The sequence below is a fragment of the Chiloscyllium punctatum genome, chromosome 36 (assembly GCF_047496795.1).
Source record: "Chiloscyllium punctatum isolate Juve2018m chromosome 36, sChiPun1.3, whole genome shotgun sequence".
Taxonomy (NCBI): domain Eukaryota; kingdom Metazoa; phylum Chordata; class Chondrichthyes; order Orectolobiformes; family Hemiscylliidae; genus Chiloscyllium; species Chiloscyllium punctatum.
Genome location: NC_092774.1, coordinates 3,077,566 through 3,102,467, shown reverse-complemented (window position 1 = coordinate 3,102,467; position 24,902 = coordinate 3,077,566). Strand labels below are relative to the sequence as shown.

At 44.9% G+C, this 24,902-nt stretch overlaps 1 long non-coding RNA gene and 1 gene segment (V, D, J or C); one reads left to right on the top strand and one right to left on the bottom strand.

Moving 5' to 3' along the window:
* Positions 1-12,609, top strand: part of LOC140460178 (uncharacterized) — a 42,630-nt gene extending 30,021 nt beyond the window's left edge. The window contains exon 3 of the long non-coding RNA XR_011953895.1: positions 12,315-12,609. This is a non-coding gene — a long non-coding RNA (uncharacterized lncRNA). The remainder of the gene's footprint in view (positions 1-12,314) is intronic.
* LOC140460176 (igW chain C region, secreted form 1/3-like) lies at positions 11,672-24,644 on the bottom strand. The segment is given in 4 exon segments: positions 11,672-11,835; positions 12,326-12,625; positions 13,797-14,117; positions 24,140-24,644. Coding segments are annotated over 4 exon segments (816 nt in total).
* Positions 24,645-24,902: the final 258 nt, after the last annotated feature.

Here is a 24,902-nt window from a genome sequence, read left to right as displayed (position 1 = left end):
GCCTGACCTGCTGTGCTTTTCTAGCACCACACTCTTGACTGTGATCTTCAGGATCTACAGTCCTCACTTTCTCCTTGTTTATTCACAGGCTTCTTGTGATCCTGTGCATCATGTTGTGACGTAGAACATACTGAATCAATGTCTCTTTTCCAGTTGCACTGAGCTAGGATTGCCTCAATTTTATGTGGTGTATCTTTGTCCAAATGTCTCTGTTGTCTCACATCCTCCTATCTCGGTAATCTTTTGCAGGCCTACAACTCTCTCTTCATCTATGTCAGTGATACAGATCGTGAATAGCTGCAGCAACCTGGTTTTTCTCTTATCCCTTTGCTTTCTGTCCATTAACCACACCTCCATCCATGCTGGTATATGAGAGTGCTTTTTCAGCATTTGCTTCCCATCCTTAACTGTCCTGGAAGGTGTGGTGGTAAGCTGCAGTGCATCTGGGGTAGGTCGAGCTCCAGTCTAGTTGTTATGAAATGAGTTCCTGAATTGTGACTGTGCAACATTTATGAAGTTTCAATGTAGTTGGAGGTCAGACGGTGTGTGGCTGGGAGGGGAATTGACGGGGCACTGTTCTTTGACCTTCCAGCTGGTAGACATTTCTGGGATGGAGGCTTGTTGAGATGTTGCAGTGTACTTTGGACACAGAACACACTGCTGTCACTGCGTCGTGACCTAACATTTTTCTTCTGTATGTTTGAAGTGAAGCAGATTGATACACTTCACTGTATTCAAGGCACTATTTAAATACAATTAATACTTGGGTCTGGGCCAAAACTATCAGGGAACACTGGGATCCATTGGATTTCTTCAGTTGATGTTCAGCACACAGTGTCAGCCTGACAGGAATAAGCACGTTTTGAATTTACAAGGTTCTTGCTTCTCCCCCTGGCCTTTTATTAAAACAGATGGTGAACATTTATTGGTTCAGAAGATATTTATAAGGATGTTGCCAGGGTTGGAGGGTTTGAGCTATAGGGAGCAGCTGAATGGGCTGGGGCTGTTTTCAGTGGAGCATCAGAGGCTTATGGATGTTGATAAAATCATGAGGGGCATGGATAGAGTCAATAGTAAAGTCTTTTTCCTGGGGTGGGGGAGTACAGAACTAGAGGGAAAATATTCAAAAGGGATCTGAGTGGTAACTTTTTCACGGAGAGGGTGGTGCTTGTAAGGAATGAGCTTCCAGAGGAATTGGTGGAGACTGGTACAATTACAACATTTAAAAAGCAACTGGATGGTCATATGTGCAAGAAGGCTGCTCACAATTACCAAGGACAATGAGGATTAAGCTACAAAGGCTGGCTTTAACAAGCAATGGTCGCATCCTGTCATAGAATAAAAACTAATTTCCTTTCAACTTACTGATGGATTGAGATTGATTGTGTTCCGGCCTGTCATAGGATATCGTCAAAAGTTTTAAAACATATTTTGATGTGCAGTCAATGATTTTAGACTGAGTTTTGTTTTGCACTGTGTTGAATTCAAACATTCTCATGTTTATGAGTTGTTCATCCCTGCCTTCCACTATGGCCATGTCTGAACATGTCACAGTCCCCCCATTACAGGTTACCTCCAATAATAAAGCCTCAATGAGTGAAATTGAGAAATGCTGATATTATTGGGTGATTGTAACTAATTCAATATATCATTCCTAAAAATTATTTTAAAAAAGGATTCCACCAGCATCTTTCTTGTGGACACGGAGTGCCCTGTCATTGACTAATATTGTTCCAGGAGACGGACAAACGATATTATTTTCATTTCGACTGCACAGGAATCTCATCCTACACTTGCTGAATTTGAATTTCTGTGTTCTGCTTCTTTAACCTTTCTCAGCACCACATCAGTGAAAGGGTTGAACCTACTGGTTCAATTGAAGATATCTGGCTGCTGTATCCCTGTCCATCCCTTTCACCCATTTCCAATTCTGCAGTCTTTCTGAGTCAGATGATACATTGTAAGTCTTGGCTACTAGAATCAGACCAGAGAGGTAATGGTCAAGCTGTGAGGCTGAATCTAATCCAAACTGGTCTGGTCAAGGTTACAAAACAAAATGACTGTATCGATAAGGATTGGATTGGTTGGGAGAATTTCAGATAGGTCTGTATCTCTTCCATGTTTGCATACTTTAATTAAGACAGTCACCACAGACTGATTTGAAATCCAAACAATTTGCAATAAAATTCAAGGGACCATTTGATTCATGATCAATCACTTTATTTCACAGATTTGTTGGTGGCATTTATATTGGTGTTGTGCACCATCAGGGAGGGTCAGGTTTAAATTAGTCTGAAACAGGAACCTTGGCATACACCCAGAACAAGAGCAAGGAGGGCAAGAGCAAGCAGTATTTCCACCTGGAACGGGAAGATTTGTATTTCCACCTGGAACAGGAAGAGTTGCAGATTTTCACCTCCCAATCCCTGTGCTGGGAATGTGGGAGCTCCACCCAGCCCCTGAATTCTGCAACACCCTGTTTATTTAGGAAATTCAAGGCACACCACCATGTAAACCATGGCAAGCTTTTGGACCTTGACCAGAATAGTCAGATTAGAGGAGATGCCCTGCACTTTACGTGGGTCAGGGGTCAATTCATTACTAAAATGGGGAACCAATATTTCACTGAGAAATCAAACTGTGGAGCTGGTTCTCTCGGGAGGCTGTGGAAGCAGATCAGGGCAGTTCAATGAAATGCAATATTCACAAATCAATATTTGGAAGGTATGAGAAAAGGAACAAGTAGGAGCTGAGTTAAACTTTAGACACTCCCCATATGGCACCACAGTTTTAGGCCATGCCCCATTACCTTTCCTGCAGTCACAAAGGGTCTTGGTAGGCAAGAGTTCAAGTAAACTTCCCAGTCCCTTTCACTGATGTTAACGTTTTATTTCCAGACTTTATATAAAGCCAGACTATCAAAGTACTTTGGAGGGAGTTGATCTCAGTTCTGTGGCTAATTAGCTAACATTTCAGCTTTACCTTCTTGGTGGGACTTTCTCATCTAGATCAGAAAGTTGTGTGTGTCCAAAGCCCACTCTGTGTCATTGAGTGTATAATCAATGCAACACATCAGTGTCAACACTGAGGCAGTGCTGTTGGATGTGGCAATGCCCTGTCTGTCCTGTCAAGTGAAACAAGAAGATCCCACAGCCACTAACTTGAAGATGACAACTGGGAGATCCCATTTATGCCCTGGATAATACTACAGCAGTAAAACTCCCTTTCCTGTTCACCTGAACATTGTGTGTGCAATTAAATGGCAGGTATCATGCACCACAATATTCATTAAACTTCAAAAAATTCCTTGTTGGCTGCATTGTAAAGTGCTTTGGAATTGGAAATTGTGGAAGGAGTTACACAAAGAACAATTGTGTTTTTCTTTCTTCAGTTGCCCTGATCTTAAGATTAGTTTCCCATTCACGTAACTACAATAATGTACATCATTACTGTTAGCATTAAACATGACTGGCCCAATTACAGGTTATAGTAATGAAGAGACAAGTGTGTCATTGTTGGAGTCAGGTCCAGCACCTACCTTGAACATTCTTCACCTCCTTCCTGCTGTTAAAGTTGGAGGGTGGATGACTCACTGCACAGGTGAAGACTGAGCCTTTCCACCACTCCTCTGTGCTCACACTCAGGTAGTGCCTGACACTGAATGTCTCTGTCTGCTCCAGAGCAGTGGGGCCAGCACGGGTGTTGGAGGAGATCAGGCTGCCATCCTTCTCCCAGGAGACCTGTATGCTGTCTGGGTAAAATCCAGTGATCACACACTCCAGTGTAACTCTGCTGTGATTCTTGATCTCTTGGGCTGAAGGAGGCAGCAGTCTGACTTTGGGACTTTTTGGCTGAACTGGAACCAATGAACAAAACAAAGATGGTGTTAAACATTTTCCTTTGAGGTTGGCACTGTCAGTGATATAATTTTTCATTCTCTTGCCTACCTTTTATGCTCCTTGTTCGTTTTGACACGGGAGAAGAGGAGGAACCACTTTGAGCAGAGCACACAACCTCCATCCCGTTCTCCCACTCCTCTGCTGTGGTTCGGAGATGGCTGATGACCATGTATTGGGTGCCTTCCTCTTTCTGTTGCTGTGTCGTAATTCCTTCACTTCTCTGCTTCCCATTCACATTCCAGGTGATCCGGACCTGGCTGGGATCAGAACAGACTGCTGTACACAACACAGTAGCAGTCCGGTTGATCCAAACCTCTTCCTTAGAAGGATTGCGAATAAAAACTGATATTTCTGGGAATGGGAAAGGAAAAGTTCAGAAGAATTGAAATTGTTTTGTGTCGGGAGTGACATGCCAGGACAGCAAATGTGGTAGGAGACTGACAGGACAGGAGGTGTCAGGAGGATTCAGAATGTTAATAGAGATATTGCTGTTGATGAGAAATGGTGACAGATCAGCACAGAGGAGAATTTTGTCTTCAGTACTTTATAATGTGCAAAATCATCAGCTGATACTGGATGAAATCAAACACCAGTTAATCCCTCATTGAATTGAACATTAGATAATCTCAAGATTGTTTAAACATTGTCACATAGTCCTTGGCTTGCACTCTGACTGCGAAAACATAATCAGAGCATCAAGATCCTGCTACGTCCTCTTTGAATGCATTTGCTATGACTCTGACCAATAGATTCACAATGAGGACTGTGATTGAGTTGTGGGTTTGAACAACATGTAACTGTCACAATGTTAATAAAATGGAAACTCTGTGAAATGCAGTGAGATAAATGCAGATGCTTCGCAAAAGATACGACTTATAAATGGCTTATTCACTGAAAGCACCTCCAGCCCAGTCCCTGATTTGTGACATTGAGCAGATTGAAGCAATGAGGACCTCTCCCCTCTTTTCGAAACAGCCTTGGAATGTCTCAATTTTAAAATGCTTATCCTTGTGTTTATGCCTTTCCTTAGTCTCCCATCTCCTTATGTCTGTCACACTTATCAGCTGCACGTGTGTCAATGAACTCTCCATTCCTGCAAATCTGACCCTTTCTACATCTCCCAGGCCTTTCACTCCAGCACTGGTAGTTGTTCCTTCAGGCACCGAGGCCCTGACTTCGAGAAATCCATCCCTGAATCATGATTACATGTCCAACTCTCAGTCCTGTAAGGTGCTCCTTAAAAAACTATTCCTTCTCCCTGATATCTGCTCCATTGGCTGAGTGTCAATTTCTGATTGATAACTCTCCAGTGCAATACCTTAGGATCTTTTCCTGAATGGCAGCTTATTGTAGGTAACACTCTGTGAAGGAAGATGATTTGTTTGCAACAAACACAACAGCCCATAAATTCAGAGGGAGTGTCAAAGATCCCCCTTTTGCTACTGTTTGGGGGTCATTTGGATAAAGCATGTACATCCTGCCCTACACTGGCATGTCTGAGTTGTGGCAGTAGGAAGTGGATGGTTTACGAAATGCTTCACACATTTTCCCCATTGCTACTAAATTTCCAAATGCTCGTTGTCATTTCAGATATCCCACACTCAGCACGTGTTCTGAACACTTTCCAGGCACATTGCACCCAAAAATCACAACTCCCTTATATATTATGATGTTAACTGTTGAATGCAATCTAAACATAACATCAAGACGAAGTCCTCAATAAGCTTTGAGAATCAACTCCCCGGCTGCATTTTCGAATGATATTCAACACACGGTGTCCAACAAGAACATGATTTTTATTCCCTTGAGATGGCTTTGGTTTCTCTCCCCTCCTCACTTTTCACATATGATACTGAACAGTTCCAAGACAAAAATATTGACAAATTGAGAGATTGATTACATTGAAGTTAATCACAGTCTGTTGTCAGTAAGTTGTAATCATTGGTTTAACATACACAATCCATAGGCAGTGTGTATAAACATTGGGTGTGGTCAGCAATTTGACAGCTTGGATTTAATATTCACATTGGTAATGAGAAATATTCTGATATTTGTAAACTGCTTAACCCTGCCTTCATAAATGACCAAATGTCACCATCTAACCGTCCCTAATGATCAGTGATCTCTCAGCATATAAGCTCTCAGAGTAGTGGAGTACACGCCTTATTGTTGTAAAATCGTGATCCTGTTCAGCAAACGAGGTTCAATTTCATTTGCTCCTCAAAACCCATGAACTTTCTGATCTGGGTATTTTGTGAGGATTGAAGTGTAATGGACTGCAGTCAATAACTGGGTAATGGGGTACATCGGCAAGATGGCAGCAGAGTGGACACTCCAGCTGGAGCTCCTCTGCTCCACCAGTTCCTTTTCTCTTTCCCTTCTCTTTGCTGCAGTTTTTGTTTCTTCCAAAACTTTTAACTTCTGAACTTACCCAGACGAATGGAGAAGATGATTCCCAGACTGGAGGGCGTCGTTGGCAAGACCTGGAGGTGAGTTTGAGACCAGGACGGCACAGGGGTAGAGTCTGAGACCAGGACGGCACGGGAAGCAAGTCCTTGTGTGAGTTCTGGACCAGAGGTCATCAGGCGAAGGTGACTCCTGGACTGGGGGGCATCATGGGGAGATGAGTCCTGGACTGGAGGGCATCATGGGGAGATGAGTCCTGGACTGGAGGGCATCATGGGGAGATGAGTCCTGGACTGGAGACCATTATGGGGAGATGAGTCCTGGACTGGAGGCTGTCATGGGGAGATGAGTCCTGGACTGGAGACCATCATGGGGAGATGAGTCCTGGACTGGAGACCATCATGGGGAGATGAGTCCTGGACTGGGGGCCATCATGGGGAGATGAGTCCTGGACTGGAGGGCATCATGGGGAGATGAGTCCTGGACTGGAGGCTGTCATGGGGAGATGAGTCCTGGACTGGAGGGCATCATGGGGAGATGAGTCCTGGACTGGAGGGCATCATGGGGAGATGAGTCCTGGACTGGAGGCTGTCATGGGGAGATGAGTCCTGGACTGGAGGGCATCATGGGGAGATGAGTCCTGGACTGGAGGGCATCATGGGGAGATGAGTCCTGGACTGGAGACCATCATGGGGAGATGAGTCCTGGACTGGAGGGTATCATGGGGAGATGAGTCCTGGACTGGAGACCATCATGGGGAGATGAGTCCTGGACTGGAGGGCATCATGGGGAGATGAGTCCTGGACTGGAGGCCATCATGGGGAGATGAGTCCTGGACTGGAGGGCATCATGGGGAGATGAGTCCTGGACTGGAGGGCATCATGGGGAGATGAGTCCTGGACTGGGGGCCATCATGGGGAGATGAGTCCTGGACTGGAGGGAGTCATGGGGAGATGAGTCCTGGACTGGAGGCCATCATGGGGAGATGAGTCCTGGAATGGAGGGCATCATGGGGAGATGAGTCCTGGACTGGAGGCTGTCATGGGGAGATGAGTCCTGGACTGGAGACCATCATGGGGAGATGAGTCCTGGACTGGAGGCCGTCATGGGGAGATGAGTCCTGACCGGAGGCCATCATGGGGAGATGAGTCCTGGACTGGAGGCCAAGAGTACTGGACGCAGGTCCCAGGGGCAAGCCCTTGACTGGAGACCAGAGGGAGAAGGCAAGTCCCACGAGCAAGTCCTGGACTTCAGGTCACCACCGGGGGTGGGGGGGGAGGTTGAGTCCCTTGCAGACCGGAAGCCCAGTGTGGTCTGGAGGCTGACTTGGAGAAAAGTAGCTTGGGTAATTTTTAAAAACTTTTTATTCTTATGCTGGACATTGAGTAATGCGAGTATTTGTCAGAACATAGAACAGAATATTACAGTACAGTACAGGCCTTTTGGCCCTCAATGTTGCGCTGGTCTGTGAGATCCATCTGAAGCCCCTCTAACCTCCACTATTCCATTCTCAAAACCTTTCCCTTCCTCTGGTAGACTTTATTTATTCATCTTTCAATTCTATAACAAAGACTTAAGTATCTGTACCTAGGTCTCCTGTATCTAAGATGGCGGCATAAGCAGCTACATTGCAAATTTTTCACTGTACTCGTTCGAGTGCACATGTCAATAAAACCAACTCGAATTCTAATTCCAATTTGAATAGAATACTTCACATTTCAACAGTCAAACTGTTCTCAAAGTTTACTTGACCGTATTGGGCCCAGTCGATTTCTCGTGTTCTCTCTCAGCAATTCCACTGACAACCAACATCTTTACAATAGAACAACCGTCTTTTACCAGATCAATGTGATTCATTCACAACCAACCCATCAATGGATTCCAGACATTTGTTGGTCACATTTATATTGCCTTCAGAGAGAATGATGTCAAAGTTAGCTTCACACAGGAACCTCGCCATGTAGTGAGAACAAATGCAGGAAGGGTTCTGTTCCTAAATCAAACTGGAAGACTGAATGATTTAGGTGGCATACATTTTCACCGTCATTGCCCTGCGATGGGAAATATGGAACTACACCCAGGGAAAGAATTTTATCTTTTTGAACTGGCAGAAGGAGAGTTTGTATGAGGATGAATTATGTCAATCTTGCCATCAGGCTGAGGTCTTACCTTGAACAATCTTCACCTCCTTCCTGCTGTTAAAGTTGGAGGGTGGATGACTCACTGCACAGGTGAAGACTGAGCCTTTCCACCACTCCTCTGTGCTCACACTCAGGTAGTGCCTGACACTGAATGTCTCTGTCTGCTCCAGAGCAGTGAGGCCAGCACGGGTGTTGGAGGAGATCAGGCTGCCATCCTTCTCCCAGGAGACCTGTATGCTGTCTGGGTAAAATCCAGTGATCACACACTCGAGTGTAACTCTGCTGTGATTCTTGATCTCTTGGGCTGAAGGAGGCAGCAGTCTGACTTTGGGACTTTTTGGCTGAACTGGAACCAATGAACAAAACAAAGATGGTGTTAAATATTTTCCTTTGTGGTTGGCAATGTCAGTGATATAACTTTTCATTCACTTGCTTACCTTTTATGCTCCTTGTTCGTTTTGACACGGGAGAAGAGGAGGAACCACTGTGAGCAGAGCACACAACCTCCATCCCGTTCTCCCACTCCTCTGCTGTTGTTCGGAGATGGCTGATGACCATGTATTGGGCACCTTCCTCTCTCTGTGCTTGAGCTATAACCCCTTCACTTCTCTGCTTCCCATTCACATTCCAGGTGATCCGGACCTGGCTGGGATCAGAACAGACTGCTGTACACACCAGGGTGGCAGTCTTGTTGATCCAAACCTCTTGCATGGAAGGATTTTGGAGAAATAGAGACACTTCTGGGAAAGGGAAAGGAAAAATTTCAGAAGAATTGGCATTTTCCGGTATCAGCAGGTGTCAGATGTTTAAGGAAGGCTTAGCTGTCATGAGAAACAAGAAATATAGGGACAGAAGTGGCCTGGAACTGGAATTGTTTTTAATCCAGGACATCTGGAACAGATACCTGATCATTAGAAAATCCAAGGGTTATTTCAAACATGTTTTGTGGTTCTCAGTTTGTAAGTTTTGACCAAGAATGTACAATCAGTGCATTAAGAAAGAGCCAGATCCATTTTGAATGTGTTTACCAAGTGATCAAGAATCCACTGCGAGGACTGTAATTGAGTTGTGGGCTGAGCAGTTTTCAGAGACAACACTATTAATAAATGTAATCTCTGATTTGTGAAATGGAGTGAGACAGAGATACAAACTGCTCAGCAAAATGAACAACTGAACAAATTTGTTTTTACATGGGTGTGACAGTGGATTGATTCCTGATGTTGAGTACACCAAATCAAAAAGAAGCTCATTTCTTTCAACCAAACACTGTTGCTGGCACCTCTGTGTTGGCATTGTTGGCTCATATCCCACTTGGGTACAAATCTCAAAGCTGGCAATTCAGGGCAGACCAGAGGGAGTGCTGCACTGTCAGAGGTGTTGTCTTTGGATGAGAAATGAAAATGAGGTCCTGACTGCTGTGTCAAGTGGAAGGTACATATGGCAGAGCACTATTCTGCAGAAAGGCAGGAAGGTTACTGCTGATGTTCTGGTCAATTTTATCACTCACTCACTGGGTCATTCTGTACAGGTTGGCTGCTGTGTTTCCTACATTATAAGAGTGACTTCACATTAAAATACTTAACTGGCTGTGAAGCACTTAATGACGTCATGTGGTTATGAAAACGATATATTAATGCAAATCATTCTTTACTTTTCCTCTCATTCAGGTCAGCACTGGAAGTTTCTGTTTTATGATTCCCATCGTAATGTTCCATTGCCTTGGCCTTTCCTCTATCTGTAATCTTCTTCAGCTCGACAATAATCTGGAAACTCTGTACAACTCGGGGTGTGAATCCTCTGTTCCCTTTGTCCAAACATTGGTGGCCAGATCCGAATCTGTGGAACTCACTGCCCCAGCCTCAGTAACCTGTTCTCTCTCTTTCTCTCTCCCCCTTCCAGACACTGTTAAAAACCACCTTACTGGCCAAGCTTTTGGTCACATCCTAATTCCACCATTTTTTGGCTCAGTACCAATTCCTCTCTGGCTTTTTACCAGCTTGGGCTGTTTTATCACATTGGAGGATATGTAAGTGCAACATGTCACTGATGATCATGCCTGTGAAGGAGGTTGGTTCATTTTTGCATTGGGACAGTAAACCCGGTGTATCATAGGAAGTAATAAAAGTCCTCTCTTGTTGGAAGTTGGTGATCATTTATACATAATATGTTCCCCATCCTCTCTAATTTCATTCAAGAGCTATTAGACTGGGAGAATAATGATTCATTGAATTTGTCATCTGTCCTTCTTCTTAGTTGCCTGTCATAGGATCACCATCACTTCAGATATCCTGCAGAATCAGTGTACAAACACATTCACTGTGCAAACCCCCACAACTGGGGTATCTGCTTTGATCCACACTGATTATTCTCTGTCTATATCATATTGAGTTAATACTTGCAGAGAGAATGATGACTCTGTCTGTGTCCTGGTCAAAACCATTCATGAACACTGTGTACCGACTCCTCTGGCTGCAGTTTGAGCTGATGTTCAGGACAGTGTCTGACAGGGTCACGCCTGTTATTAGCTTCAGATGTTCTGCTTCCCTCACCCACCTTTCAGACAAGATGTTGAGCAATTTCCTTCCAGGTTATCATTGATCATTCTATTAGTAACCAAGTCTTAATGTTTGCTTTCCCACAATCAATCCTCACAGGGTCAGAAGCACTCCCCATACCATTGTAAAATGGTGAAATCACAGGGTAAGGAGCAGTTCACTCCACATACCCTCATGGAGACATTAAAAGGAACTTTGTCAATTTGAATTCCTTGTCAACATTGAGAACCTTTCATTGACCATTGTCAGTCTCCAGGATCAAAGGGAACTTCTCCAATTTTACTGTCCTGTGTTTCCACCCAAAACCTATCGGATTGTACAGGGCACCAGATAAGTCCTTATGGCCTGAATTACCAACTTGCCTCAGGACCAACATCATTGAAGTTAGAGACCAAATCCTACTTTATTGGATCAAGGTGGTGGCCCCCATGGGTGACAAATAATCGTCAAATTCTTATCAACTTGGTGGTGAGGGTCAAACTGTGAGATCAGGACATTTCAACCTAAACCAGTCCAGGTCACCAAACAGTGACCATTTCAATAAGGAGTGGGAAACATTAACCAGGGCTGTCACTTCTCACAGTCTTTCCATTATCATTCTGACAGACTCCATGGGCTGGGGATTTGAACCTGCCAGATGACTTGTAATAAAATTCAACAGTCAATTCCATTCACAATGAGCTCACAACTTTATTTGACACCTTTGTTGGGCACAGTTATATTGGTGCTTTTCACCGTTTTTGAGGGTCACATTAAGGTTAGTGTGGTAGAGCAGTACTGGCACAAAGTCAGAACAAGAGCAAGGAGGACAACTGTGGCATGTCGGTTTTTCACCTGGAATTGGAAGAAATACAAATTTAAATGTTTATACATGTTTACCTCTCCTTCCCCTATGTTATGGACAAGCTCCCTCAAGAGATCTTCGAAACAGATCATGGTAATTCATTCAAATTCAGCATTGGAAAGATTTCTGTGATGAAACAGCACTTGGGTAGCACTGGGAGGAAACAGAAGGTGATTTGGACTGTGGATGGTTTCAGAAGACCATTTGATATCTCGTCTGATTTTCTTTCTACTGCAGTTACGTCGAGTAACATGGAATGAGGGATTTAATAGGCAGGCAACCCCACCCCGGTGGTCTTCCTGTTTCATACATTACATTACAATACTCCACTCAGATGTGACTTTAATATCAAAACAGAAAATACTGAACATCTCACCTCTCCCTGCAATGAAGGACAGTAATTCAAGTGTTCAGGCATTCAGTCAAGAGGAGATTCGATTTCTAACAGGGTATTCTTTCTCCCCGTCAGACTCTACTTACCCTCTTGGTACTTCATGTTGATCCTGGTATTGAAGCTTGTAGCCTCATGGATCACTTCACAAGTGTATTCATCCCCTTTCTTCCAATCTGCCACCTGTACAGTCAGGTAAGAGATTGTTTCAAACATATTGCCTTTTCCCGTTTTGGAAGGGAGTTTGGTACCCGATTGGTGCACTCCAGCTTTAAACCAGGAAACCTGGACACTGTCAGGATAGAATCCAGATAGCATGCACCCCAGGGCAGCAGTAGTTTGATTGTAGACAACCTCCGGGGATGGAACAACAGAGAAGACATGGGGAGCTGTGGAAAGATACAATATTTCAGATGATGTGATTGTTTTGGAAACAGATTTTGATTCACTTGGGAATAAACAGCCTGATGAGAATGACCATGAATGTGAAGTGAGCTGGGTTAGAGAGTGCTAGCAGCATATCTACGGTCTCCCAAGTGAAGTATCACATTATACTGGGACCTGGAACAAAGGCAGGTAACTGGAAGTTGAGGTGGAGGTCACCCATGATCTAATGAAATGGTGGAGCAGTCTTAAGGAGCTGACTGGCCTCCCCCTGTTCATGTGCCATGGCTCGGCAGCTCCTTCAATGCCATGATCATATTATCTAGATATCTCTTGATGTCAAGAGCATGTTGAAATCTATGAATCTCTGTTTTGATCTGAATAACTGAGCTTCCACACTGCAAGATTTTGGGAGTGTGTGTGAAATCAGGTAAACAACCAGTAAAGGATAGAGAGGAATTGTTTCCATTTCCAGGGAGATCACTCGTAATAAGTGATACAATAAACCCAGGTTGGCATGAGAACGTTTTCCTTTGGAAATATAACAATTTGTTTGAATTTTCCTGAAAGGGGCCGGTGAAGCAGATTCAACTGTATTTTCCGAAAGAGAAACGGATTATTATTGAGAATACAAAACATTGGGAGGATCGTGGATAAAGAGCAGAGCAGTGAAACAATTTTGCATCTTTGATAATGCAGGCACAGATTTATTGGGCTAAATGACCTCCTTTCCTGTATGATTTTCTAAATCAGGATCTTGTTGGTGATATGTTAAAGGGTGGGTGCAGGGCTCTAATATTGGAGCTGGATCAGAAAGTGGACAAAGTTATGGGATTTGTTTCCTGTGTGTCACAACCCCACCACCCCAGCCCTCCCCCCTTTGCCCCAGTCCCGATATTCAGTTTCACTGACTTGAGCAGAACTAAATGCTGGGATTGTGACATCACAGGCGATGACATTGTTGCCCTGCCTTGGGTCGTTTGGGGTGATTTCTCATGGCTCTTTACTTAGCTCCCAGCAGCACTGCTGTTAAGTCAGGATAGACTCTATGGCTACAAGAATTCATTTGTGGTCGATTTGGCAGAAACCTCCTTCACTGGTTGCTGAAGGTTCCTTTCCAACTTCATCCCCTGATCCTAGTACAGTTTAGAATGGTATGTAAGCTCTTGTACTAACGTGTCGGCTGAGGCTTTTTGAGCACGGCTGTCACCATTTCATCTGACTTGTAACCCGCTTTGCAATGGTAGACCTTGTTGGCATTCCAATCCGATGCAGAGACTTTGAGCACACTGCTCATTGTGTACTTCATACTTTGCCCCAAGACTGCTGGATAGTTATTTACTCCAGTTGTGATCACTCTATTGTCACTGGACCAATTCTGATTGATGCTCTTGGGCTGAAAATCCTTGACTAGACAGAGGAGGCTGATCTCATCTTGGTTGGAGCTTGTCTCACAGTAAGTACTGGAAGCATAAACTGCAGGTTTGATCTGGACATCTGAAACAGAAATAGATAGACCCAGTAAATAAATTCATGGCAATTAGATGAAACTGGAGAGATTGTGTTAAAGCTACAACCAGCTACTTCTGAAAACAATTACACTGTTACACAGAGAGTTTACACATTTATAGATCAGCTGTGGCTCAGTTGGTTTCACGGTCACATCAAAATCAAAAGGTCATGTGTTCAAGCTCATTTCAGAGTTGAGCTGATACTGTTGGAGTGTTCCACTGTTTGAACCACCATCCTCCAGATGAGAAATTGAATCAGAAACACAAACTAATTAATTAATCGATTAATTTAATATAGAACTGACAGCACCAGATGGTACTTCACATAAATGGAAGAATCTAGCTCCAAAATTATGGTGATAGTAATAATTGTTTTGAGGTGACATTGATTGAGAGATTAAAATACCATAGATTCAAAACAAGTGACATTTCTAACCTGGAGGCAATAGCAATATGGGCAAGAAAGGATTCAGGACTCATGGAAATATATTGTCTAACAGGCCGTGAGTTCAAAACCTGCCCTGATTGAGATGGTTAAAGCTGTTGACTTGCATGGACTGGCACCAGATCACAGAATCTGGAGAAGCTGACAGATTGTGATACAAGAGGCAAATGTGAGAACTGCAGATGCTGGAAACCAGAGTTTAGATCAGAGTGGTGCTGGAAAAGTACAGCAGGTCAGGCAGCATCTGAGGAGCAGGAATATCGACCTTTTGGGCAAAAGCCCTTTATCAGGAATAGAGGGAAGGAAGCCTCCAGGATGGAGAGATAAATGGGGTTGGGTGTGGGGCGGGGTGGGGGGGGGGGTGGGCGGAGGGGACGGTGGTTGCTGGGGAGACGGTAGCAAAGAGTATAATGAGTGAATGGGGGTGGGGATGGATGTGATAGGTCAGAGAGGAGGGTGGGGGTAGGTCACAGAGAGTACAACAGGTGAATGGAGGTGGGGATGGAGGTGATAGGTCAGAGAGGAGGGTGGGGGAAGGTCACAGAGAGTACAATATGTGAATGGGGGTGGGGATGGATGTGATAGGTCAGAGAGGAGGGTGGAGGAAGGTCGCAAAGAGTACAATAGGTGAATGGGGGTGGGGATGGAGGTGATAGGTCAGAGAGGAGGATGGGGGAAGGTAGCAAAGAGTACAATAGGTGAGTGGAGGTGGGGATGGAGGTGATAGTTCAGAGAGGAGGGTGGGGGAAGGTCACAGAGAGTACAATAGGTGAATGGAGGTGGGGATGGAGGTGATAGGTCAGAGAGGAGGGTGGGGGAAGGTCACAGAGAGTACAATAGGTGAATGGGGGTGAGGATGGAGGTGATAGGTCAGAGAGGAGGATGGGGGAAGGTAGCAAAGGGTACAATAGGTGAATGGGGGTGGGGATGGATGTGATAGGTCAGAGAGGAGGGTGGGGGAAGGTCACAAAGAGTACAATAGGTGAATGGGGGTGGGGATGGAGGTGATAGGTCAGAGAGGAGGATGGGGGAAGGTCACAAAGAGTACAATAGGTGAATGGGGTTGGGGATGGAGGTGATAGGTCAGAGAGGAGGATGGGGGAAGGTAGCAAGGAGTACAATAGGTGAATGGAGGTGGGGATGGATGTGATAGGTCAGAGAGGAGGGTGGGGGAAGGTAGCAAAGAGTACAGTAGGTGAATGGAGGTGGGGATGGATGTGATAGGTCAGAGAGGAGGATGGGGGAAGGTCACAAAGAGTACAGTAGGTGAATGGGGGTGGGGATGGAGGTGATAGGTCAGAGAGGAGGATGGGGGAAGGTCACAAAGAGTACAATAGGTGAATGGGGTTGGGGATGGAGGTGATAGGTCAGAGAGGAGGATGGGGGAAGGTAGCAAGGAGTACAATAGGTGAATGGAGGTGGGGATGGATGTGATAGGTCAGAGAGGAGGGTGGGGGAAGGTAGCAAAGAGTACAGTAGGTGAATGGAGGTGGGGATGGATGTGATAGGTCAGAGAGGAGGATGGGGGAAGGTCACAAAGAGTACAATAGGTGAATGGGGGTGGGGATGGAGGTGATAGGTCAGAGAGGAGGGTGGGGGAAGGTCACAGAGAGTACAATAGGTGAGTGGGGGTGGGGATGGAGGTGATAGGTCAGAGAGGAGGATGGGGGAAGGTCACAAAGAGTACAATAGGTGAATGGGGTTGGGGATGGAGGTGATAGGTCAGAGAGGAGGATGGGGGAAGGTAGCAAAGGGTACAATAGGTGAATGGAGGTGGGGATGGATGTGATAGGTCAGAGAGGAGGGTGGGGGAAGGTAGCAAAGAGTACAGTAGGTGAGTGGAGGTGGGGATGGATGTGATAGGTCAGAGAGGAGGATGGGGGAAGGTCACAAAGAGTACAATAGGTGAATGGGGGTGGGGATGGAGGTGATAGGTCAGAGAGGAGGGTGGGGGAAGGTAGCAAAGAGTACAGTAGGTGAATGGAGGTGGGGATGGAGGTGATAGGTCAGAGAGGAGGGTGGGGGAAGGTAGCAAAGAGTACAATAGGTGAGTGGAGGTGGGGATGGAGGTGATAGTTCAGAGAGGAGGGTGGGGGAAGGTCACAGAGAGTACAATAGGTGAATGGGGGTGAGGACGGAGGTGATAGGTCAGAGAGGAGGATGGGGGAAGGTAGCAAAGGGTACAATAGGTGAATGGAGGTGGGGATGGATGTGATAGGTCAGAGAGGAGGGTGGAGGAAGGTCACAGAGTACAATAGGTGAATGGGGGTGGGGATGGAGGTGATAGGTCAGAGAGGAGGATGGGGGAAGGTAGCAAGGAGTACAATAGGTGAATGGAGGTGGGGATGGATGTGATAGGTCAGAGAGGAGGGTGGGGGAAGGTCACAAAGAGTACAATAGGTGAATGGGGGTGGGGATGGAGGTGATAGGTCAGAGAGGAGGATGGGGGAAGGTAGCCAAGAGTACAATAGGTGAGTGGAGGTGGGGATGGAGGTGATAGGTCAGAGAGGAGGGTGGGGGAAGGTCACAGAGAGTACAATAGGTGAATGGGGGTGAGGACGGAGGTGATAGGTCAGAGAGGAGGATGGGGGAAGGTAGAAAAGGGTACAATAGGTGAATGGAGGTGGGGATGGAGGTGATAGTTCAGAGAGGAGGGTGGGGGAAGGTCACAAAGAGTACAATAGGTGAATGGGGGTGGGGATGGAGGTGATAGGTCAGCGGGGAGGGTGGAGTGGATAAGTGGGAAGGGAGATTGGCAGGTAGGAATGGTCATGAGGACAGCGCTGAGCTGGAATGTTGGAACTGGGGTAAGGTGGGAGGAAGGGAAATGAGGAAACTGGTGAAGTCAACATTGATGCCCTGGGGTTGACGTGTTCCGAAGTGGAAGATGAGGCGTTCCTCCTCCAGGCGTCAGGTGGTGAGGGAGCGGCGGTGGATGCAAACCCTTCAGGTTTTTCACTGTAACCTGATGTGTTCTACAGCCAAGACCAAATTCACCCTCAGTGTATCCTTGGTGACACCTCTGTCAGGTCTGTGGGTAATTCTGACTCAGCCAGAGGCAAAGGACTCTCTGGTCCATGAGAGCTCAAGGTGCAACAGATCCAGGATGGTTCAGAGTTTTAGGAAATGAAGTGGTGGGGGTGAGGTGGGGGGGGGGGGGGGGGGGGGGCGGGGATTAAGCAGCCTGCGGTTATTTTCTTTGGAAGAGTTGATTACGGTAATGTTCCCTTATGGCCCTGGTATAATGCAGACAATAGCTGTTCACTCAGCAGTGGCTCAGTGGTCACAGTGTCACTTTAAACCTGAAGGTTGGGGGTTTAAGCTGATTCTTGGAGCACAACATCTAGGTTGATATTACTGAGGGAGTGCTACACTGTTGGAGGGGCTGGTCTTTTAGATCAGACATTAAACTGACTTCTCAAAGTGTCGTCCAGTATTTATCCCCCCTCTAACATCATTAAAAACTGTCAGTATCTTATTGGTCATGGGGTCCTGGTTTAATGACGTATTCACTGCTTCCAAAAACCGACAGCACTTCAAATCTATTCAAAAGCTATAAACTGGTCAGGTATGTCCTGAACTCATGGAAGGTGCAATAAAAATACAAGTTATTTCCTTCGCAACTACTTTGAGCACATGACAATGAGTATTGGCTAATATAATAAAGGAGCTTTGATAGCTAGACAGAATATGCAGCACAGGATGTGGCCATTCAGCCCAACCAGTCCATGCTGGTATTTCTGGTCCACTCAAGCCTCCTTTTATTGTATTCATTCCTGGAGTGAGGGGGTCACTGTCTGAGGCAGCATTAATTACCTCTCCCTAATTGCCCCAGAGAACATGAGGGTGAGATGTTTCTTGAACCCCTGCTGACCATTTAGTATATGGACACCCATGCATGTTCGAAAAGGTGTTGCAGCATTTGAGGCCAGTGACAGTAAAGATCCAATAATATAGCTCCAGGTCAAGATGCTGTGTGGATTGGAAGGGAACATGTAGGTGGAGATGTTCCAAAGTATTTGCTGCCGTTGTCCTTCTAGATGGTGGTGGTTGTGGGTTTGGAAGGTGCTGTTGAAGGAACCTTAGTGAGTTGTTGCAGTAGATAGTACACACTGCTGTCACTAAGTATTGATGGTGGAGGGAGCAGATGTTGAGGGGTTTCGATGGGATGCTAATCAGTTCTGTCATATTTCCTCATCTGAACCATCATAACCATCCATTCCCTTTCTCCTCACAGCCTTGTCTAGCTTCCCTTTAAATCCATCTCCACTCTTCACTTCAATGACTCCATCCTTTAACAATTTCACATTCTCACCACTCTTCGGCTGAAGAGGTTCCAATTGGATTCCTTGGGAACAGTCTTATACTGATGGCCTCAAGATATGCCGTTTAAGATAAAGATGAGGAGAAATTTTGTCTCATAGATTAGATTCCCTACAGTGTAGAAACAGGCCATTTGACCCAACAAGTGCACACCGACCGTCCGAAGAGGAACCCACCCAGACTCATTTCCCTCTGACTATGCACCTAAGACGATGGGCAATTTGCCAATCCACCTGACCTGCAAATCTTTGGATTGTGGGAGGAAACCGGAGCACCCGGAGGAAACCCAAGCAGACATGGGGAGAGTGTGCAAACTCCACACAGGCAGTTGCCCAAGAATGAAATCGAACCCGGGTCCCTGGCGCTGTGAGGCTGCAGTGTTAACCATTGAGCCACAATGCCGCCAAGAAGGTAGTGAATCTGTGAAATGTTTTCCTGCAAAGGACTGTCGAGGGTCTGTCATTACGTATATTCAATATTGGCATAGACAGATTTTTAATCACAAAGGGAATCAAGGATTATGGAAAAAATGGTAGGAAAATGGAGTGGAGGATGATCAGATCAGTCATGATCTCATTGAATGGTGGAACAGAATCAATGGGCTGAATGGTCTACTCTGTCTTAGATCTTCCCCACAAGGTGAAACATTCTCCTTCTACTCCATTTGATCAAAACCTTTCAGAACATTAACAATCTTGATTTAGTCACCCCTCAGCCTTCTCTATCCAAGAGAGAAGACACCCGGTGGCCTGTCAATCCTTTCATTGTGTGTCAGTCACACACAGGAACTTAGGAACAGGAGTGGGCCACTGAGTCTCTCAAGCCTGACCTGCCATTCTAGATCATGGCTGACCATCCCCTCAATTCCATTCTCCAGCTTTATCTCCATTTCCCATAATGTCATCAGTCTCCAGATCCACACTGATTTCTGTCTTGAACCTGATCAATGATCGTACTTCCACAGCCCTCTGGGTAGAGAGTTCCAAAAGATTCACCATCCTCTGAAAGAGGTAGTTCCTCCTCATCTCAATTGGAAATGGCCTGCCTCTCATCCTAAGAGTTTTGGTTCCCCCGGCTCTAATCGCCAGCCAAGGGAAACATCCTGTTCACATCAGCCCCTGTAAGAATTTTGTATATTCAGTCAGATCACCTCTCATTCTTCAAAACTCCAGAGAATACAGACATAGTTTCCACAGTTTCCTCAATCCCTCTTCATTAAACAACCCTGCCAGGGATTAGTCTGGTAAACAACCATTGCACTGCCTGCACAGCAAGTATTATCTGTTCTTGGATAAGGAGACCAAAACTGTACACAATGTTCTGGGTGTGGTCTCACCAAGGCCCTATACAACTGCAGTAAGGCACCTTTCCTTGTGGACTCATATCCCCATGTAATTAATCCCAACATCCTGTTTGCTTTCTTTGGTAATTGTGGCACCCACCTGCTAGGTTTGAGTGACTCATGAACAAGGACACCCAGATCCCTTTGGACACTCGCACTTCCAAATCAGACTTTCTGTTTTTTCCTGTCAAAGTGAATAACTTCAGACTTCTGTATAATATATTTTAAAAGTCCAATTCTAGCCCATTCACAAAGCCAGTCCAAATCTTCCTGAAGCCTGTTTGCACCCTCCTCACAAATAATGTTCCCAGCCAGTTTGATGTTATCAGCAAATTTATAAACATCCCCATTGGTCCCCACATCCATGTCATTTATACGGATTGTGAGCATTTATGGAACTAGCATTGACCCTTGGAGTATCTCACCAGTAACAGTCTGCTGTCCTGAGAATGATCCATTTATTCCAACTCTCTGCTTCTGTCTCCATCCAGACTTATACATTCCCCCAAGTCTAATTTATTATCCCCAGTATGGGAATTTAAAGGCAGAGAGTCACAGAGATGTACCGCACAGAAACAGACCTTTTGGTCCAACTCGTTCATGCCAACCAGATATCCCAAACTAATCTCATCTCTGACACTCCGGGGAAAACAGCCCCAGTCTCTTCAACCTCTCCCTGTAGATCAAATCCTTCAACCTTGGCAATATCCTTGTAATTTTTTTTCTGAACTTTATCAAATTTCACGACATTCTTCTGATAGGAGGGAGACCAGAATTGCACAAAGTATTCCACAACTGGCCGAACCAATGTCCTGTACAGCCGCAGCATGACCTCTCAACTCCGAAACTGGATGCTTTCACCAATTGCCTTCTTCACTATCTTACCTACTTTCAACTCCACTTTAAAGGCGCTCTTAACGTGCACCCCAAAGTCTCTTTGTTCAGCAACTCTCCCCAGGCCCTTACCATTAAGTGGATAAGTCCTGCCCTGATTGGCCTTTCCAAAATGCTCTCAAAAGTTTTCTGAAAATCCAGATGCCACATCCACTGGCACCCCTCTGTCTATGCTGCGTGTATCAGTGTATGGTGGCTCTTTGGTGGAACAAACCACTCAATCTACCCCCCTGTTACTGTCCCAGAGGGCTGTCAAATGTTTTCCTTTCAATATTAATCTGATGTTGATCTTTGCAATAGAATCTGATTCTTCTGTCCTTTTAACCAGAATATGACAGATCACAGGAACTCCCTGAGTAAATGAGGTTGCCTTAAATTTTATCCTGAATTACTAACTGTAAAAATATCCTCAACTCCACCATCAGACTGACTGGACTGTGTCAGTGATAGGTTTGCTTTTAATTTATTCCCTTTTACCCTTATATCCTGCATCCACTTTCTCAGTGTCATTGAGAATTTTAACCACCTTTCCCACCACTGAGCCAATCAGATTAAAAGCTCCGAGATCCTCAATAATAAATGCTGAGAGACTTGAAATGTCTGTTCAATGCTGACAGGATCTCACACCAGTATATTACAGTCCAGTATCAACATCCTACTGCAGACCTCACCCCCTCACACTGAACTGATCCTTTCAGCATCTTTCCAGAATGTTCCAGCTTTAACCCCAGTGATGGGGGGAGGTGGGGGGGGGCACTGTTCTATTGGCATTGTAGGTCACAGAGAGAGAGAGAGAGAGAGGAGAAAGGTAAAGGCTAAGGAATGAAAACAGGGAAAGAAGAGAAATAGAGACCAAAGAAAAGGGAAGGAACTGACAACAAAGGAAGAAAAGGTAGTGGAATACAAAAAGAAAGATGAGAAAGGAGGTAGAACGCACTCAGTGAGTAAATTCAGACAAGAGCTTGAACAACGACAACTGCAGAAACACACCTAAAATTACCCAAGTACAAGAAATATTTGTTCAGTGTTTTATATTTTCCCGGTGAGGAAGAATAGGAATTGCAATCAAACAGACTGAGGTGTTTCACTCCAGTGACACTGACCCCTCACTCAGTGTTTGTGGTCAGAGATGTTCCCACTGCATACACCTTGTTACAATCAGACACTACAACGTAGAAATTCCTCCAGGGGGTGGGGGTGGGGGTGGGGTGGGTTCAGGGAGAACTGAGGGAATCGGATCACTTGCCTGTTCCACACAGTGCCCGGTATTCAATTCCAGGTCAGTCCCTGAAATTCAGGATCAGGTGCTGGGCAGGAGGAGTGACAAGTCGGAAACTGCCTGTTCTGTCTCACTCCCCGGGAGGAATTTCTCTCCCAGTGAATCCAGGGAGATCGAGGAAACTTTACTGTGTGCTTTTTGTAAAATTCATCTTTTTAGGTAAATGTCCTCAGGGGGACATGTTGAAATCATCATTGCCCTTCCTGTTAATTTAGTTAACGATGTTATTAAAATAAATTTATTTTTAAAAAATGAAGAAAACTCATTGTAAAAAGCACACAGGAGAATATCATCGTGCTCAGGAATAATGATAGAATCAGTTTCCTTCACAAAACTCTTGTTCCACAGGAAAGTTGTGAAATATCAATTCAAGCTCCTTGATCTCGAGTGGATATAAACCTGTCCCTGAAAAAGGATCATCCCCTTCCTTTCCCATAAGCCTTACTTCCATTTGAGGGACCATCTCCATTAAAAGGAGCAGTGGTCAGAACTAGCTGAATATTAATAACCTTGTTCCACTGACACTAAACCCTTTGGACTTAGACCCACGGTGAGATTTAATCACTGTCCAGCTCATATATTAGGGTGAAGTTTCCTTGTCAAATGTTTTAATCCAATGATTGTAAACGTTGAAACAGCGAAGAGGAAAAATATGATATCCATGAATTTAAAAATAATCAATTCCATGCTATTATTGCCCAAGAACGATTTCAACCAAGCAGAAACTCTTCTGTTCTCAACCTTTCAGCGTGGGTCTAGTTAGAGATTTCAGAGTGAGAGAGGGTTTAAAATCTCACAGCTAATGAAACCATTCATGTCAAAGCACACCCTAAATCCTGTCTCAATCAGACACAACTTCATTCCACACCCACAGCCTGTTTGCTGTCTGTCTGGACAGCTCAGTGGAATATGCTGCAAATTTGTTGGGATGAGGGATTTTTAATAAACACTCATCCCTGTATCTCACTCTGTCCAAATAATTTCTCTCAGTTCGCAAAATTATCAAGTGAAATCAGGAACTTAACACTTTTAAAGCTGTTCAACAAGGTATGAACTATAAAAAAAACAAAAATGGAAACCACTGTAACACCAACTATTAAATCACAACCCAATTGGATCCTGTCTTTTAACTGAGATTATAACAAAATCCCAACCTGCCTCCAAATATCCAACAGTCGAAAATCATTAAACCTACCCCAATACAGCAAGTATCCTTAATAATGTAATCTGGATCAAGCTGAGCATGTTAAACAGATCCCAGAACCTTCATTAGGTTTTCTGAGGTTTAATATTAACGATTGAGAATAAATCTAGTCTCCGGTTTCAGCTCCAGTTACTGGGTATATTCTTGACTCTGCAGAAATTCACCTCTCTGGGATGGAATCATGTAATTGTCCAAAATATCTCACTGATTTCACTGAATTATCAAATTCACTAAACACACATTAAATACAATAAATTGTCGAAAATAGTAGAATTGAGAAGTTTGTCTTACCTGAAGTCACTTCCAGGAAGGTCCCACTCCCCCAGTAGTCAAGATAATACCACTGTGCTCTGTCTCTTCATTCACCCAATACAATAACTGGCCCTGAGCTCAATATATAATAATCCCCAGGGAATTAAATATAAACTGTGTTTTAACCCGGAGCAGCCATTTCCTGTATTTTCATCTGAAATTCCATCCTGATCCTGTCCCAAATGTATCTATAAATGAGGTGTTTTTACCGTTTTCCTGTCTGTGGTACACCAGCTCCTGCAAGTTATCCATAAAAAGAATCGCCTCCTCTTTGTCTTGTTATCTACCAGGAATCGACATTTTCCCTGACAATCCCAGTCAGTGTTTAGATATTTCACTCTGGGAAACAGGAATGTGAAATCCATGGATATACACTGTCATTAGGAGCGGGGCAGTTTGTGTCAGGTTTTGTGCTGCTGTGGTAGTATACCCATCACAGTGTTTCAGCCGGGCTCAGAAACCACAGCTACAGGATCCAGCCCGAAATCAAATGTCCCAAACAACTCCACAGTCTGTATCCGAGTGTCTCCCACACTCCAGGAGTCAATGCCAGGGTTTTCAGGATTGTATGGGAAGCTGGGGGAATCCACAAGGAGTTTTCACTCTCCATCATCCTCTCTCTGTTCCTCACTGTTCTGTCCATCTTTCAAACGATATCTTCACAGAAAGTTGTTCCCACACCCAGATTATTGAATTGGATCTGATTTATTTCCACAGCTCAGGAAGTAAAGCCAGTGATAGCACCCGGAGAGAGCAGTTTAAATAGATTTCCAGTGGCAGGTTTTTGAATGGGGAGACCCCCCATCTCTCTCACTGTGTCACTCCAGTATCTCGCACAGTAATACATGGCGGTGTCATCCACTCTCAGATCCGTCACCTGTAGATAGACTGTGCTGCTGTCCTTCGATATTTCGAAATGGCCTTGAACTCCTGATGCGTAACCTTTGTTATCCGAAGGAGCTATCCATGCTA